Source organism: Vulpes lagopus, chromosome 5 (genome assembly GCF_018345385.1).
Source record: "Vulpes lagopus strain Blue_001 chromosome 5, ASM1834538v1, whole genome shotgun sequence".
NCBI classification, from domain to species: domain Eukaryota; kingdom Metazoa; phylum Chordata; class Mammalia; order Carnivora; family Canidae; genus Vulpes; species Vulpes lagopus.
The window spans coordinates 125,725,515-125,741,124 of NC_054828.1; the positions used below are offsets into that span (position 1 = coordinate 125,725,515).

Below are 15,610 nucleotides of genomic sequence, written 5' to 3' on the forward strand. Positions count from 1 at the left end.
GTTTCTAGAAGAAAAAATACAATTGTTGATTTTTAAACCGAAGTATAGTTATACAAATAAAGTTTGATGTGAACTTCATTCGAGTGTTTCTGAACAATGGATTACAGTATGACTAGTACTTTGATTTGTATCTTCTCATTGACTTAATATTTTTAGGAGAAAACATTTAGAATATAGTTAAAATACTGCAAATACTAATATTTACATGAAGCACCATTAAGTCCAATCCCAACCCTGCTACTTTTAACTGCAATTCTGAGAAATTAAGTTCTCCAAGCTTAATTTCTTCAATTAAAAAAAAATGATGTTAATGCTTAACTTCTACAGTCTACTTGGAAAATTCAGTGAGTTACATGAGGTGATGTTATAGAAAGTGTTTGACACAGTGTCTGTATACAGCTCTTTATACAGCAGCTGCTTTATTATTGTCAACACGGGCACTTCCACCATTAGTACTATTATTAACTCTACACTTAATTTTTTGACCAATTTTTTTCTGATCCTTTGATCAAGTCAATTGTGTGATGCTTTGCACATTCTTTTATAATTAAAACATGCTGTAGTTCATGAGTATCCCAGAGATTCCAGTCTCTTAGCACCAGGATGGGGTCAGGTTGATGCCTGGGAGGCACATGCTATAGGCCCAAAACTTAAGGGAGTGACAAAACCCTATCATACTGAAGATAAATGATATTTTATCACAGTACTTAGTAAAATACAAGAAATTATGATGAACAAAATATAACAGACAAAATATTAGAGTAAGGCAGGAACTGGAAGAGTACTGTGCTAAACCACATTGATACGTGAGGCCAAAAGGGTGCTAGAGGTCAGGAGCCTGTCCAAGTACAGAGACTTTAGAAGGGCTTAGGATCAAGGAGGTTCACGTTAACCTACAACTCAGAGTTCAGGTTCTAAGCAAGTTTTTGATATAATTACCCTGTTTTAAGTGTTCTAAATATGAATGGTACTATGTTACAAACCTATTACTTAATTACTGTACCATCTAAATTGTTTTAAGGTAGTAGGGAGCTTTAAGAACTCATTTTACTACAACTATAGAAAGCTGAGGATTTATATAAGCAAACAGGAAAACTGTTACTATGCTTCATTAAGTTAGCTATTCAGCATTATATGGTGAAGTTGATTTATATGATACAAAATACGTGTATTTTATCTTACACTTATCCAGTACTCTTTTATTTATTTTCCTTTTTATCCTTTAAATAATAGTTTTTGTTAGGTGACATGATACATTTAGTTCCTTTAATTTGTCCTACTGATCTGAGACTAATGTACTTACAAAGCTATTTTAATTAATTTATTTATTTATAAATAATTTATTTATTTATTTTTTTAATTTATTTTATTTATTTTAATTTGTCCTACTGATCTGAGACTAATGTACTTACAAAGCTGTTTTGTAAAACAAGCATTAAGGATTTTATTCATCCGATATTGGTAAATGATAGCAGATCAGTTAATATGACTTAGATTGTTGTGAAATAGATGGCGTACTACAAAAATAATATGGAGTATACTTAGGGTTCAGAAGTTTCTCTGTGTGCATTTAGGGTGGCTTAAAAAATTTTATTTTATTTCCTAAGTTGGATTTGTTTGGTCATACTATTTTTTTTTTTTTTTAAAGTTGAGTAGGCTCCACTCATGCAGAACCTAGTGTGGGGCCCAAACTCACAAGCCTGCGACCAAGAGAAGACGTGAGCTGAGATCAAGAGTTGGACCCAGGCACCCCTGATCCTGCTATTTTTAGTTTCATATTTGTATTTGGAAGTTGTGGTAACAGAAAGAGGAAATGTATTAAAAATTCATTTAAGTAACATTTCCTGGTTACTTATCTGTACAGCAGATACACAGAAATATGTTTCCTATTCTTTTGTTGTCTTAACTTTAAAAACTGGATGTTGTTGTATTCTTTTGGAGGAATAACTTTATTAACTTTAAGTTCAGTAATATTTAGGGGCACCTGGATGGCTCAGTCATTTGAGAGTCTGCCTTTGGCTCAGGGCATGGTCCCAGGGTCCCTGCTCAGTGAGGAGCCTGCTTTTCTCTTTCTCTCTCTCCTTCTCTCTCTCTCTCTCTCTCTCTCTCCCCCTCCCTCCCTCCCTCCCCCCCTCCTTTCCCCATCCTCCTCTACTCCTGTACATGCTCTCTCTTGCTCTATCTCAAATAAATAGAAATTTTAAAAGTTCAGTAATGTTGAAAGTATAAATGTGTCATAAAATTCTAATGTAATGCCACTCATAAACTGTTGACTTGGGCATTTTTTTTAACCTACCTTATAACTATAGTTTCTATACTTACTGATATGGGTATAACTATAGAACCTAGCTTATATATTGTTGTGAGGACTAAAATGTCAACTTTGTGTAAAATGCTATGTACAGTTAATGCCATAAAGGAGTCAAGAAGAGTTCCTGTTATTAATAACAAATACTGTATTGACCTATTACATAATTTATGGCCAAGTTGAATGCTAGGTGTTATTTAAAGTCTTTGAGTGTGAACCCAAAATAACATCTTAAAGAAAGGTTTTGCTTCATTTTTTATTAATTAATTAATTAATTAATTATTTTAAAGATTTTATTTATTTATTCATGAGAGACACAGAGAGAGAAGCAGAGGGAGAAGCAAGCTCCATGCAGGGAGCCCAATACAGGACTCCAGGATCACGCCCTGGGCTGAAGGCAGGTGCTAAACCGTTGAGCTACCCAGGCAGGGATCCCCCTGCTTCGTTTTTTATTTTATTTTTTATTTTTATTTTTATTTTTTTTAATTAACTTTTATTGGTGTTCAATTTACCAACATACAGAAGAACACCCAGTGCTCATCCCGTCAAGTGTCCACCTCAGTGCCCGTCACCCATTCCCCTCCAACACCCGCCCTCCTCCCCTTCCACCACCCCTAGTTCGTTTCCCCGAGTTAGGAGTCTTTATGTTCTGTCTCCCTTCCTGATATTTCCCAACATTTATTTTCCCTTCCTTTATATTCCCTTTCACTATTATTCATATTCCCCAAATGAATGAGAACATACACTGTTTGTCCTTCTCCGATTGACTTATTTCACTCAGCATAATACCCTCCAGTTCCATCCACGTTGAAGCAAATGGTGGGTATTTGTCGTTTCTAATTGCTGAGTAATATTCCATTGTATACATAAACCACATCTTCTTTATCCATTCATCTTTCGATGGACACCGCGGCTCCTTCCACAGTTTGGCTATTGTGGCCATTGCTGATAGAAACATCGGGGTGCATGTGTCCCGACGTTTCATTGCATCTGAATCTTTGGGGTAAATCCCCAACAGTGCAATTGCTGGGTCGTAGGGCAGGTCTATTTTTAACTCTTTGAGGAACCTCCACACAGTTTTCCAGAGTGGCTGCACCAGTTCACATGCCCACCAACAGTGTAAGAGGTTTCCCTTTTCTCCGCATCCTCTCCAACATTTGTGGTTTCCTGCCTTGTTAATGTTCCCCATTCTCACTGGTGTGAGGTGGTATCTCATTGTGGTTTTGATTTGTATTTCCCTGATGGCAAGTGATGCAGAGCATTTTCTCATGTGCTTGTTGGCCATGTCCATGTCTTCCTCTGTGAGATTTCTCTTCATGTCTTTTGCCCATTTCATGATTGGATTGTTTGTTTCTTTGGTGTTGAGTTTAATAAGTTCTTTATAGATTTTGGAAACTAGCCCTTTATCTGATATGTCATTTGCAAATATCTTCTCCCATTCTGTAGGTTGTCTTTTAGTTTTGTTGACTGTATCCTTTGCTGTGCAAAAGCTTCTTATCTTGATGAAGTCCCAATAGTTCATTTTTGCTTTTGTTTCTTTTGCCTTTGTGGATGTATCTTGCAAGAAGTTACTGTGGCCAAGTTCAAAAAGGGTGTTGCCTGTGTTCTCCTCTAGGATTTTGATGGAATCTTGTCTCACATTTAGATCTCTCATCCATTTTGAGTTTATCTTTGTGTATGGTGAAAGAGAGTGGTCCAGTTTCATTCTTCTGCATGTGGATGTCCAATTTTCCCAGCACCATTTATTGAAGAGACTGTCTTTCTTCCAATGGATAGTCTTTCCTCCTTTATCGAATATTAGATGACAGTACATTTCAGGGTCCACTTCTGGGTTCTCTATTCTGTTCCATTGATCTATGTGTCTGTTTTTGTGCCAGTACCACACTGTCTTGATGACCACAGCTTTGTAGTACAACCTGAAATCTGGCATTGTGATGCCCCCAGCTATGGTTTTCTTTTTTAAAATTCCTCTGGCTATTCGGGGTCTTTTCTGATTCCACACAAATCTTAAAATAATTTGTTCTAACTCTCTGAAGAAAGTCCATAGTATTTTGATAGGGATTGCATTAAACGTATAAATTGCCCTGGGTAACATTGACATTTTTACAATATTAATTCTGCCAATCCATGAGCATGGAATATTTTTCAAATACAAGTCCAGAAGTACTAAGAAGATTTTAAATTAAAAAATTATAATTTAAATAGCTCTGATGAAAGTACTGATGGTATGTATCTACATTACTGAATTCTCAGCCTTGAATAGCTATACTTACCAATCCCATTGACTATGGATCACTCTCTCTTGCTCTTGCTATACTCTACCTGGCTTCCAAATAATAGAGGTCTTGATTTTCTTCTTTCTTTACAGATTCCTCCTTAGCCCCCTCTTCTCAATCTCTTAATATTGGTGTGTCCCAGGGCTCAGTCCCTTGGTCCTTTTTATTTGTCTGTATTCACTCCTTTAGAGATCTTACTTTAGTTTTATAGCTTCAAATACTATCCATATGCTGACAGCTCATAATTGTATACAGTTTTCAGCTATACGATATTTTGTGCGGCATTTAACAATTGAAATTCCTAGAATAGGGTCTCCATCATTTTGCTTATCACTTCAGACATTCCAGGTTGCTGAAGTCTTTCCAGATTGTTTTTTTTGGGATGTGGAGAAGAGGAATGCATTTTATTTGGATATTTTAAAACAGATGTTTAGAAGCGGTTTATAGTGAAAATGAAATCATGTCCAGTACTTCATTCTTTCTTGACAATTAAAATTTAAAAGGCTCTGCATTCAGGAAAGTTAGGAAAATAGGTCATTACATATATATTTTCCACCATGATAATTATAATGGGAGAGATTGAGTGTTGACTTGTACCTGTTTATTCAGGAAGACTGTAGTATAATGCATCTCTCTGCCTTCTTCCGATGCTAAGTTTTTCATATATACACATATAGACAACCACAGTCCAGTACTGGAGCTGATTCATATTTCTTAACCAGTGATATTAGAGATGTGGGTGATTTAGTAACTGGACAAGCTCTGAAATCTTAGCTTAAGACTTGATTAAAAGCTGTATCTGATCTACTTAGTTACGTAGTTTTGTAAAAAACTTGGGCAGTAAGACGTTTTCCAGTGTCTCTCTTAGGGGCTGGGATTTTCATTTCAGCTACTGTATTCCCAGTAATCAGTCTGATTTTGGCCCTTTACTAACACTACATTTAGGCCCTTTTAATTCTCAGTCATTGGTTTTTACTGCTTCCTGCCCTGAAATTCTCTATCTAGATCTTTGTGCCTTTGGCTCCTGTTCATTATTTGGCATTTTTCTCTCTCGTCCTTGAATATTTTGTGGTGGTGGTGTTTTGTTTTAGCACTTTTAAATGTTCTTTTTAGGGGTGCCTGGGTGACTCAGTTGGTTAAGCGTCTGACTTTTGATTTTAGCTCAGGTCATGATCTCAGGGTCATGAGATCAAGGGCTGCATTGAGCTTTTTGCTGGGCATGGAGCAGGCTTAGGAGTCTCTCTCCCTCCCCCTTTGTCCCTCCCCCAGCTTGTGTTTTCTCTCTCTCACTCTCAAAAAAAAAAAACCAAAACAAAACTTTTAAATGTTATCCTAGTTTTTTGTGCATTTGGAAGTGATGAAAGGGACAAATAGTGTTAATTTTCTTCATTGGTTTGGAGTTTTGGTAGTTTTGAGTTCTTTTTAAAATATCTTTATCTCCGCTTAGTATCACTTTCTAAGAAGAGAATCAGAGTTGAAATCACAGATGTGAAGAAAAAAAATCTTACTACCTAAAGTTTATATAAAACTACATCACAGGGAAGGTCATAGACATAGGCTTTCAATTAAGTCCTGACCTAACCTAGCCATTGGATCTAAGTATTTTTCATGTACTTAAAATATTGGTAGCTTAAAAAAAATTTATAATTTGTTTCTTAATAAGTGATACTGAATAGAATACATTTCAGATGTGAAAATTTATAAATATAAAAACCTCAAGTATAAATGTAAATTCATAAGTATATATTACTTCCTATATTTTCTTCAAATTTAAATTATTAGCAGATTAAAGTATATAGTATCATTTAAAAATAGTGTGTAAAAGTAAAACTAAATGCACAAATGAGATAGTATTTGATCTTTAAAAAATGAAAAAAAATGGCTTAAAAAACCAAAATGGAATTATTAATGAGTTGAATACTTGCTCTAATTGTTGGTACTGCTGAAAAATCTCTCTGACTTTTGAGATTTTCTTCTTGACTATTTAATCTTCACATAATCCCACATTTTGTGATAACTTGCGGGGAGGATGTGGGTTCAGCAAGGATTCAATCCTTTTACTGATATGAAGCTGTAGTTCTTTTTTTCCAAAGAATTTTTTTTCTTCATTGTATGTAGATGGAGATGTTCATGTAGTTAACTTTTATCGTATCTGTATGAAGTGTTCATATTCCATTTGTTTGAAAAGTCTCTGAACTAGAAGAAGGTATTTATTCTTGTAATAGATGCTTTTGCCTTGTCAATTGAAATTTTTTTCTTCTTGTGGAGGTTAATGGAGGTACAGAAGAAGGCTTTCCAAATAAATGTACCTTTCTTTGATTTAAAGTCATTAATTATGGATATATCTAACAATATAAGTGAATCAGATTTTATATTTTAATTAAAGTAGCAAAATCATATAAAAAAGATATAGCAATAATTTGATACTTGAAAATAGCCTACTGTGCTAAAATGCTGGAATCCTTGAAAAATAAGTTCAGCTGTTCTGGAGAGGGGAATTTGGATGTGTGTGGGATCTCAAAGTGTGAATTTAAAAATTTCAACTTCACTGGAAGTTGGATATTTACTATTTTTTTAGTGGTTTTTTTTTTTTCTTTCACTTTGAGAGAATCGAGATTGTTTTATGTCTGCATTAAAGATACCAGTAGGAAAAAAAAAAAAAAAAGATACCAGTAGGCTCTACAGACTTTTGTGATAAAAAGCATTTGTAGTTTACTCTTAACACCTTTCCCCTTTCTAATTAATAAAGAATATTTTCATAAAATGTCAAAATTCTTGAAAAATAAAAATATGAAATATAACTGAATGGTAAACATAGTGTGTGCAATTTCTTTATAATTGGAAATTAAAAACCTCAGATTGCCTCTCTGATTTTCCCCCTACTTGGATACTTTTCCTTTTAGGGAAAAGGCCTCTTTATTTGCTGTTTTATTTTTTGCAATCCTCCAGCTCTTCCAGGCTTCCATTGGCGTTAGTCTCGTTGTTGAGACTAGGCAGATGAGTTAAGTTTATTGGACCTTTAAGTTTTAGGTAGTATTTGCTCTGTCATTTCCTAGTAGCATGACCTTGGACAAGTTGAAGTCACTTAATCTCTCTAAGCCTGAGTTTATTTTTAAAATGAAGAATATTTCTTCATGCCCTCTTTCTTCAGAGTTACTTGGGGATGAAACAGTATATGCAGTAGTGTTTAGTGATACTGTTACCTTCACAAGCATGTCCATTGAGTAAAGACTTTGTTTCTTACTGTTTTTCTTTTTTTATCCCCAACAAGTTATTTGTTATATACTTTTTCTTATTTTGATCATAAATTTACTGTATGCTTGTTTTAGAAAGTATGGAAAATAAAACTTAAAAAAATAGAAATCTGAACAATGCATTATCCCATTTTTATGTTTTTTTTGGGGAAATTTATTTTTGAGACTAAGTTTTCCCTTAGGGCAAGGAAAGTTAGTGTCATACCTATTTTTGGATTTTTTCTTTTCTTTGTATGTATTAGGAAAAAATTAATGCTTATTAAGTGAATGGAAATTTCCTTAGTTTGGGTATATTTCTTTTTTTTTATGATGTAAATTTTAGGTTGTACAAGCTTTATAATTTGACATGTGTATACATTCCAAAGTGATCATCACCACAAATCTAGTTACTATCCATCACCATAGAGTTGACCCCCTTTACCTATTTTACTTACCCCCCAATCCCCTTCCCTTCTGGTAACCACCAGTCTGCTGTCTGCCTGTGAGTTTGTTTTTCTATTTTGTTCATTTCTTCATTTTTTAAAATTCCATATAATAAGTGGAATCCTAGGGTATTTGTCTTTCTTTGGCTTATTTCACTTAGCATAATATCCTTACAGTCTATCCATGTCATTGCATATGACAAAATTTCATTCATTTTTATGACTGAGTAGTATTTCATTGTATATACAATATCCTCTTTATCTATTCACCTATTGATGGACACTTAGGTTGTTTCCAAACCTTGGCTGTTGTAAATAATGCTGCAATTAGCTTACGGGTGCATGTATCTTTTCAAATTGGTGTTTTCATATTATTGAGATCATTACTCAGAAGTATCACATTGTAGTTCTATTCTTAGTTTTTTAAGGAATCTCCATATTCTTTTCGATAGTGGCTGCACCAATTTACAGTCCCATTAACAGTGTGATAGGGTTCCTTTTTCTCTACATCCTCTCTGACATTTGATGTTTCTTGTCTTTGATAATAGCTATTCTAATAGGTGTTAGGTGATGTCTCATTGTGGTTTTGATTTGCATTTTCCTAATTATTAGTGATGTTGAGCATCTTTTCATGTACCTGTTGGCCATCTGTATGTCTTCTTTTGAGAAATGTCTCTTCAGATCCTCTGCCCATTTGTAAATAAAGTTTTGGGTTTTTTTGTTTTTTGTATGATTTCTTTATATATTTTGGATATTAACTCCTTATTAGATACGTGGTTTGCGAATATCTTCTCCCTTCTGTAGGTTTTCTTTGCTGTATATAAGCTCTTTGGTTTGATGTAATCCCATTTGTTTATTTTTTCTTTCCCTTGCCTTTGAAGTCAGATACATAAAGATGTCACTAAGATCTATGTTAAGCTTACCACCTATGTTTTCTTCTAGGGATTTTATGGTGTCAGGTCTTACATTCAACCCTTTAATCCATTTTGAGGTAATTTTTGTGTATGGTATAAGATAGTTGTGTAGTTTAATTTGCCTGTAGCTACCCAGTTTTTTCGACACCATTTATTGAAGAGATTGTCCTTTCTCCATTATATGTTCTTACATCTTTTTCAGCGACTAATTGTCCATATAGTTAGTGTTAGTTTATTTCTGGGCTTTCATTTCTGCTCTGTGTGTCTGTTTCTGTACCAATACCATAGTGTTCTGATTACTATAGCTTTGTAGTGTAGTTTGAAATCTGGGAGCATGATATCTCCAGCTTTGTTTTTCTTTCTCAAGATTGTTTTGGCTATTTGGTACCTTTTGTGGTTCTATACAAATTTTACTATTATTTGTTATAGTTCTATGAAGTATGCCATTGGAATTTTGATGGGTATTGCTTTGAATCTGCAGATTGCTTGGGTAGTATGGACATTTTAGCAATATTAACTTCTAATCCATAAGTAGGGAATATCTTTCCATTTATTTGTGTCTTCATTTTTTTTTTTTCATGAGTGTCTATAGTTTCCAGTATGCAGGTCATGCAGGTCTTTCACCTTGGTTAAATTTATTCCTAGGTATTTTATTCTTTTTCATTCAGTTGTAAATGGAATTATTTTCTTAATTTCTTTAGACTGTATTTCTTAAAGTCCAAAACTTGGCGAAATTTGATTGGACATTTGAAGAGAGAAAGGAAGATGTCTGACTAGCAAAAAATAATACTGAATGTGTATTTTCTTTTTAAGTAATTTCTATACCCAGTGTGGGGACTCAAACCCATATCCCTGAGATGAAGAGTCACATACTCAGCCAGACACCCCATGGGATGCATGTTTTAAAATGACATTTTTCCAGGGGTGTGTGAGTGGCTCAGTCAGTTAAGCATTCGATTCTTGATTTTGGCTCAGGTCATGATCTCAGGTTGTGAGATGGAGTGCAGCCTCGGGCTCCGTGCTGGGTGTGAAGCCTGCTTAAGATTCTTTCACCTAATCACCAAATATGTACATACATAAATGACATTTTTCTATTGGCTAAAATAACAAAGGAAAACATAAAGGATCATTCATATATTTTCTGGCAGTAGGGAACAAGTTAGGGCTGTTGGATATGGAGCCACTGGGCAATTTCATATCAAAGTGGGTGGATTGATATTTAGCAAGAACAACATATGATAAAATTTAAAGACTTTTTTGAATATTTGGAAGGTATAACAACTTTCTTTTTCCTTTTTTGTTAAACAGGATGGCTTAAATTCCTTGGTCCTTGATTTGGATTTTCCTGCTTTGAGGAAAAACAAGAATATAGATAATTTTTTAAATAGATGTGAGTAAACTTTATATTTGATCCTATCACTATACTTTTGATAAGATTAATATTAGAGTCTATAAATTATTAACCTTAAGTATTTTTTAGTTTGCTATTTGATTTGTTTAAAGACTAGCATTCTTTATTTTCAAAGCAAAACTGCAAAACTTAGTTGCAGTTTGTAAAGCAGGTAAAGTTCAAGATTTTGTACGAATTATTAAGACTGATTTCAGGGTAGGTTATTTATGGCAGTTCAAAGAGAACTTTTAAAATAATGTTAACACTATTAAGACTCAGGTTTACATTACCTAGGAGACTTAATGAGCTTTATGTTTGTGTAAATCTAGACATGTCAATCTAGCTAATGAAAGATAATGTGATGACCATTATTGTCATATATGCAATAACAATATTTGCCAGTATTGATGTTGCAGTGAAGATGTAAATGAAGTTGAATTCTAAGAATAAATTCTCAAAATAATTTAATATGTAATTTATATCAACACAGTAAACCTTTTAAGTTGGAATTGTCAGAGACTGGGCTATTTTCATAGTTAAACAATTTTGTCTGTAGTTACCATATCTACAATATGTGATTACTATGCAAGGAAGTAGGCAACTAAAAATTTATTATTAAAATTAGCCTTGCAAGTAATTTCACAGCAGCTCTCTGCCATGATTTAGAATGTACTCTAAGACTGCACAGGTCATCACTGTTTACCTGTTATCCTGCCAAGCAACAGAGTCAGAAATGGAGTAGCTTACCTGCTGCTTTTTGGTAGTCAGTATTTTTTGTTTTATATGTGTTAATAAACCATAGAGTTTTGGTTCTTTGATGTAGAGTTATTATGTATGTTAGATTTTTTTTTTTTTTTTTTTTTTTATGATAGTCACAGAGAGAGAGAGAGGCAGAGACATAGGCAGAGGGAGAAGCAGGCTCCATGCACCGGGAGCCCGATGTGGGATTCGATCACGGGTCTCCAAGATCGCGCCCTGGGCCAAAGGCAGGCGCCAAACCGCTGCGCCACCCAGGGATCCCTGTATGTTAGATTTTTAAACAACCTTTGAAAACTGACAGATTTAGCTAAAACTAAACCTAGTTTCTTTAAGAATCTGTTTACAAATATAGTGATTATTTAAAAATATTGCTTTTAAATACGATCTTTTTTTATTGCAGATGAGAAAATTGTGAAAAAAATCAGAGGTCTACAGATGAAGGCAGAAGACTATGATGTTGTAAAAGTTATTGGAAGAGGTGCTTTTGGTGAGGTGCAGCTGGTAAGAAAGTATTGTTTTGTTCTGTTATTTTTTTATTTTTTATATTTTTGAAGTCAGGGTTTTGTGAAATATTATCAGAAGCCTCTGTGTAGATCTTATTTTTCTGCTCAGCCATCCCAGAATTAGTTTTGTCTTGGTCAAGTCATTCCATCTTAGAGAAGCTGAGTGTCTTTATTTTAGAAAGGAGGTACTTGCAAGCTATAAACACTGGATCTCTTCCAGCTCTGAAACACTGAGGTTTAAAATATATTAGGCCAACTTGGTTTCACACATGACCTGCTTAGCAGTTAATATTCCACAAGACCTATTGTGTTTTTATTTAATGTGTTAAGATCAATAACATTTCTGCTTAATTAACTGAGACTTATTTAGATATATTAGAAACCTAACAAAGACATTTTAATATGAAATTTATCTTGGCAGGCAAAAGTGGTACCAACTGGAAATATAAACATTTCACTTATATATTAATGAGGAACTCCATCACTTGAATATGAAACTCCGCTGCTTTTGTTTTTACAAATTATTGTATTTGGTTAAATAATGGGTTTAGATTCTGCTTTTTTTTTTTTTTTAAGATTTTATTTATTTATTCATGAGAGACACAGAGAAAAAGAGGGGCAGAGACACAGGCAGAGGGAGAAGCAGGCTCCAAGCAGGGAGCCCAATGTGAGACTCAATCCTAGGACTTCAGGATCATGCCCCGGGCCGAAGGCAGGCACTAAACCACTGATCCATCTAGGGATCCCAAGATTCTGCTTTTCACTCATTGGTGTTCTACTCTTTTTGATGGAGCTTGAGAAAAGCAGTGCTCACTGTTGTCAGCATGGCTTCTCTGGGAACAAGTCATGACAGACTAACTTGTTTTTGTCTTCTCTTTCATTTCTTTTTTCTTTGATAGGTTTATTGAACTTGTAGATTAGGGTAGTGTAATAGGTGTGATATATATCAATCAGATATTTGAAAAAGTCTGATGTACTTGAAGAGAACATGGAAAAACGTCAGTGAACAAGGATATGGGTAGGCAGCTTTATAACTAATTTAATAGCTGTATTCTAAGGAGGCTGATGAAGGCATAAATGGTACCTTGGACAGAGATCTGCAGGGACAGGTTTTAGTGTTCTGTCTTCTCCTAGTCAGTATCTTTAATGAGGCATTTATTGTATGGAGGCATTGGTGACATGTTGAATAATTTTGCAAATGAGTTAAAACTGAAGTATGAGGATGATTTCAGATAATAAGCCGAAATCCAGAAATCATCAATTGAGAAGGTCATTGGGCCAGATAGAAGAAGTGAAATTTAACCAGAATAAAGACCTGTACTTAGCTGTGTAGAACTCAAGAAATCGATTCCTTAACAGTAATTATTGTATTTATTATAATTAAAGAACAATTTTCCTTGGATGTAAACCAAGCAAGACTCATTGGTGATTTGGCTGCCCAAAACAGTAAAAAAGGTTTGGATTGCTTTGATTAAGATTTTTTTGATTTTGAGATGACTGGGCCATACTGCATTTTTTTTTTTTTTAAGATTTTATTTATTTATTCATGAGAGACAGAGAGAGAGAGAGAGTGGCAGGTTCCCCATGGGGAGCTTGATGCAGGACTGTCCTGAAACTCCAGGATCATGACCTGAGTCAATGGTAGACACTCAACCACTGAGCCACCCAGGTGCCTCTTTACTACATTTTATTCATTCTGGATGCTCTATTTTGAAGGGCAGATTGATAGAAGGTACTTGAGGGATGAAATGCTCAGGGACTTGAAACTGTGCCATCTGAGGTGTGGCAGAAGGAACTGAGAAGTTAATATGCAATAGATTTGAGGAGTGGGCTACTTTTGATTTTGTTTGTTTTGTTTTGTTTTGCGTCAGTGACACTGGTGAAGCTTTGGCTAGTAGACTACCCATGGGAAGAGAGTCAGATTAGATTTTGTGACTGTTGAGTTGTGGAAAGCCCTGTAAGATAGGGAAAATAAAAAATAGTTGTATCTTACATCTGCCATAGTCTAACTCAAAGATCATGGTGAGTATAGACAAGATTCTCAATCTCCCTGAGTTAACAAACTATAGAATACAGATGATAATATCTATGTAATGGGGTTCTTGTAGGGGATTAAGTGAATTTAATAAATCTAGGTGTAGTGTTCCCTATTTGTTAACTATTGTTACTATTGCCTAATTGATACATAGATTCATACAACAATACATTGTTTTTTCATACTCAGGATGTAGTGTAAAGATACTCAAATTTGGAGTTATGTTTTTTTTTTTTTAAGATTTTATTTATTTATTCATGACAGACAGAGAGAGAAGCAGGCTCCACGCAGGGAGCCTGATGTGGGACTTGATCCCGGGTCTCCAGGATCACACCCCATGCCGAAGGCGGTGCTAAACTGCTGAGCCACCGGGGCTGCCCCTGGAGTTCTGTTTTTGGTAGGAAATACGACAGATCTTAGCTTGTCATGTTTTTATGGCAGAGTCATTGTTCTGTGTTAGGTGAATTTGATCATTCAACTTCAGTAAATTCAAGAAAAGAAAAGGCTTTTATTTTTGTTTTTAATTTTCCATCCCAAATTTTGTTTTGTCCACAAAACATGCAGAAACAAAGTCACATGTTTTTAAAAATGAAAAATATTTTAACATTCCAATTAATCTGATGACCTGACCCAAGAACTTGGAACATGTTTGTTTTGGCTTTAGCTCTCGGTTCTGTTACCTTTGGCGGAGACTTTGTAAAAGGATGAGACTGAAAAGCAAAAGTCCAAGTTCTTCTTCCATAGTCTTTTATTAAAGTTGCTTTGTATGTTGTAGATAAATTAGTTTGACAGATATGAGGGCAGTGTTCTACATTTGGCATATCTTTATGATTATGTTTTTCTAGTCATCTGAAGAAAATTTTACAATAGTAGGTGCAAATTTGTCTTTCCTTGTGAAATACTTTTTGGGCCAAGTTAAAAACACATTACCACAGAAGGCCCGGCCCGCCAGTCAGTTTTGAAAAGAAAATTCTTGTTGTAAAAGTAACTTTGGTATGTCACAGTAGCCATACCATACTATTTAAGAGTTAAGAGTCTGAGTACTTACGGTTGAATTCTAACTCTGACTAGCTGTCAATGCAGACAAGTTACTTAATCACTCTATGCCTCAGTTTCTTATCTGTTAAATGATAATGATGATAACACTTATACCCCATTGGGTTACTGGGAGAATTAAATGTATTTAAATTTGGAACAGTTCTTAGAATGTAATAAGGGCTTAGTAGATGGTAACAGTTATCCATCCATCAGTGAATATTTAATCAGGATCTGTAATGTTTCAGAAGCTGTGCTAGCCTCTAAAGATGCAAGAGCATAGTTTTGATCTCTCTGCAAGAGGTAGCTTTGTGGAGGAGAAAATAATTTTACTTTAAAGTGCAATATTTTCAAATTATGATAAATACGATGATGGAAAGATCTGGATACTATGAGAAGGAAAATGGAGGGATGTGCTTAATTCAGGTGTACATATCTATCTCTCTGTGAGAAGATGACATTGGAGTTACAATATAGAGGACAAACAAGGTAGCCACATGAAGAGGAGGGGCAGGGCAAGAGTGAAAAACTGAGGGAATAGCATGTGATGTCATGAGTCAGGAAAGTGTCAAATCATTTAGTTTATTTGAACAGATTTCCTCACCTGAAAAAGGCTTTTTCTTACACATTGTAAAGTTTTATAATTCTATGGGCAAAATTTGTTTAGCTTATTGTCTTTTTTCCTCTCTCTACAGAGGTGATGTATATTTATGT

At 34.6% G+C, this 15,610-nt stretch overlaps 1 protein-coding gene across 9 annotated transcripts in view; it reads left to right on the top strand.

The window, feature by feature from the left end:
- ROCK2 (Rho associated coiled-coil containing protein kinase 2) overlaps positions 1–15,610 on the top strand; it is a 142,179-nt gene that overhangs the window by 51,660 nt on the left and 74,909 nt on the right. For all 9 annotated transcript variants that reach the window (XR_005987734.1, XM_041754467.1, XM_041754462.1 and 6 more), the window contains exons 2-3: positions 10,483–10,564; positions 11,724–11,824. Coding sequence is in view for 8 of the 9 variants with exons in the window: in XM_041754462.1 (XP_041610396.1) it covers positions 10,483–10,564; positions 11,724–11,824 (183 nt within the window). In the remaining variant the exon portion in view is untranslated. The remainder of the gene's footprint in view (positions 1–10,482; positions 10,565–11,723; positions 11,825–15,610) is intronic.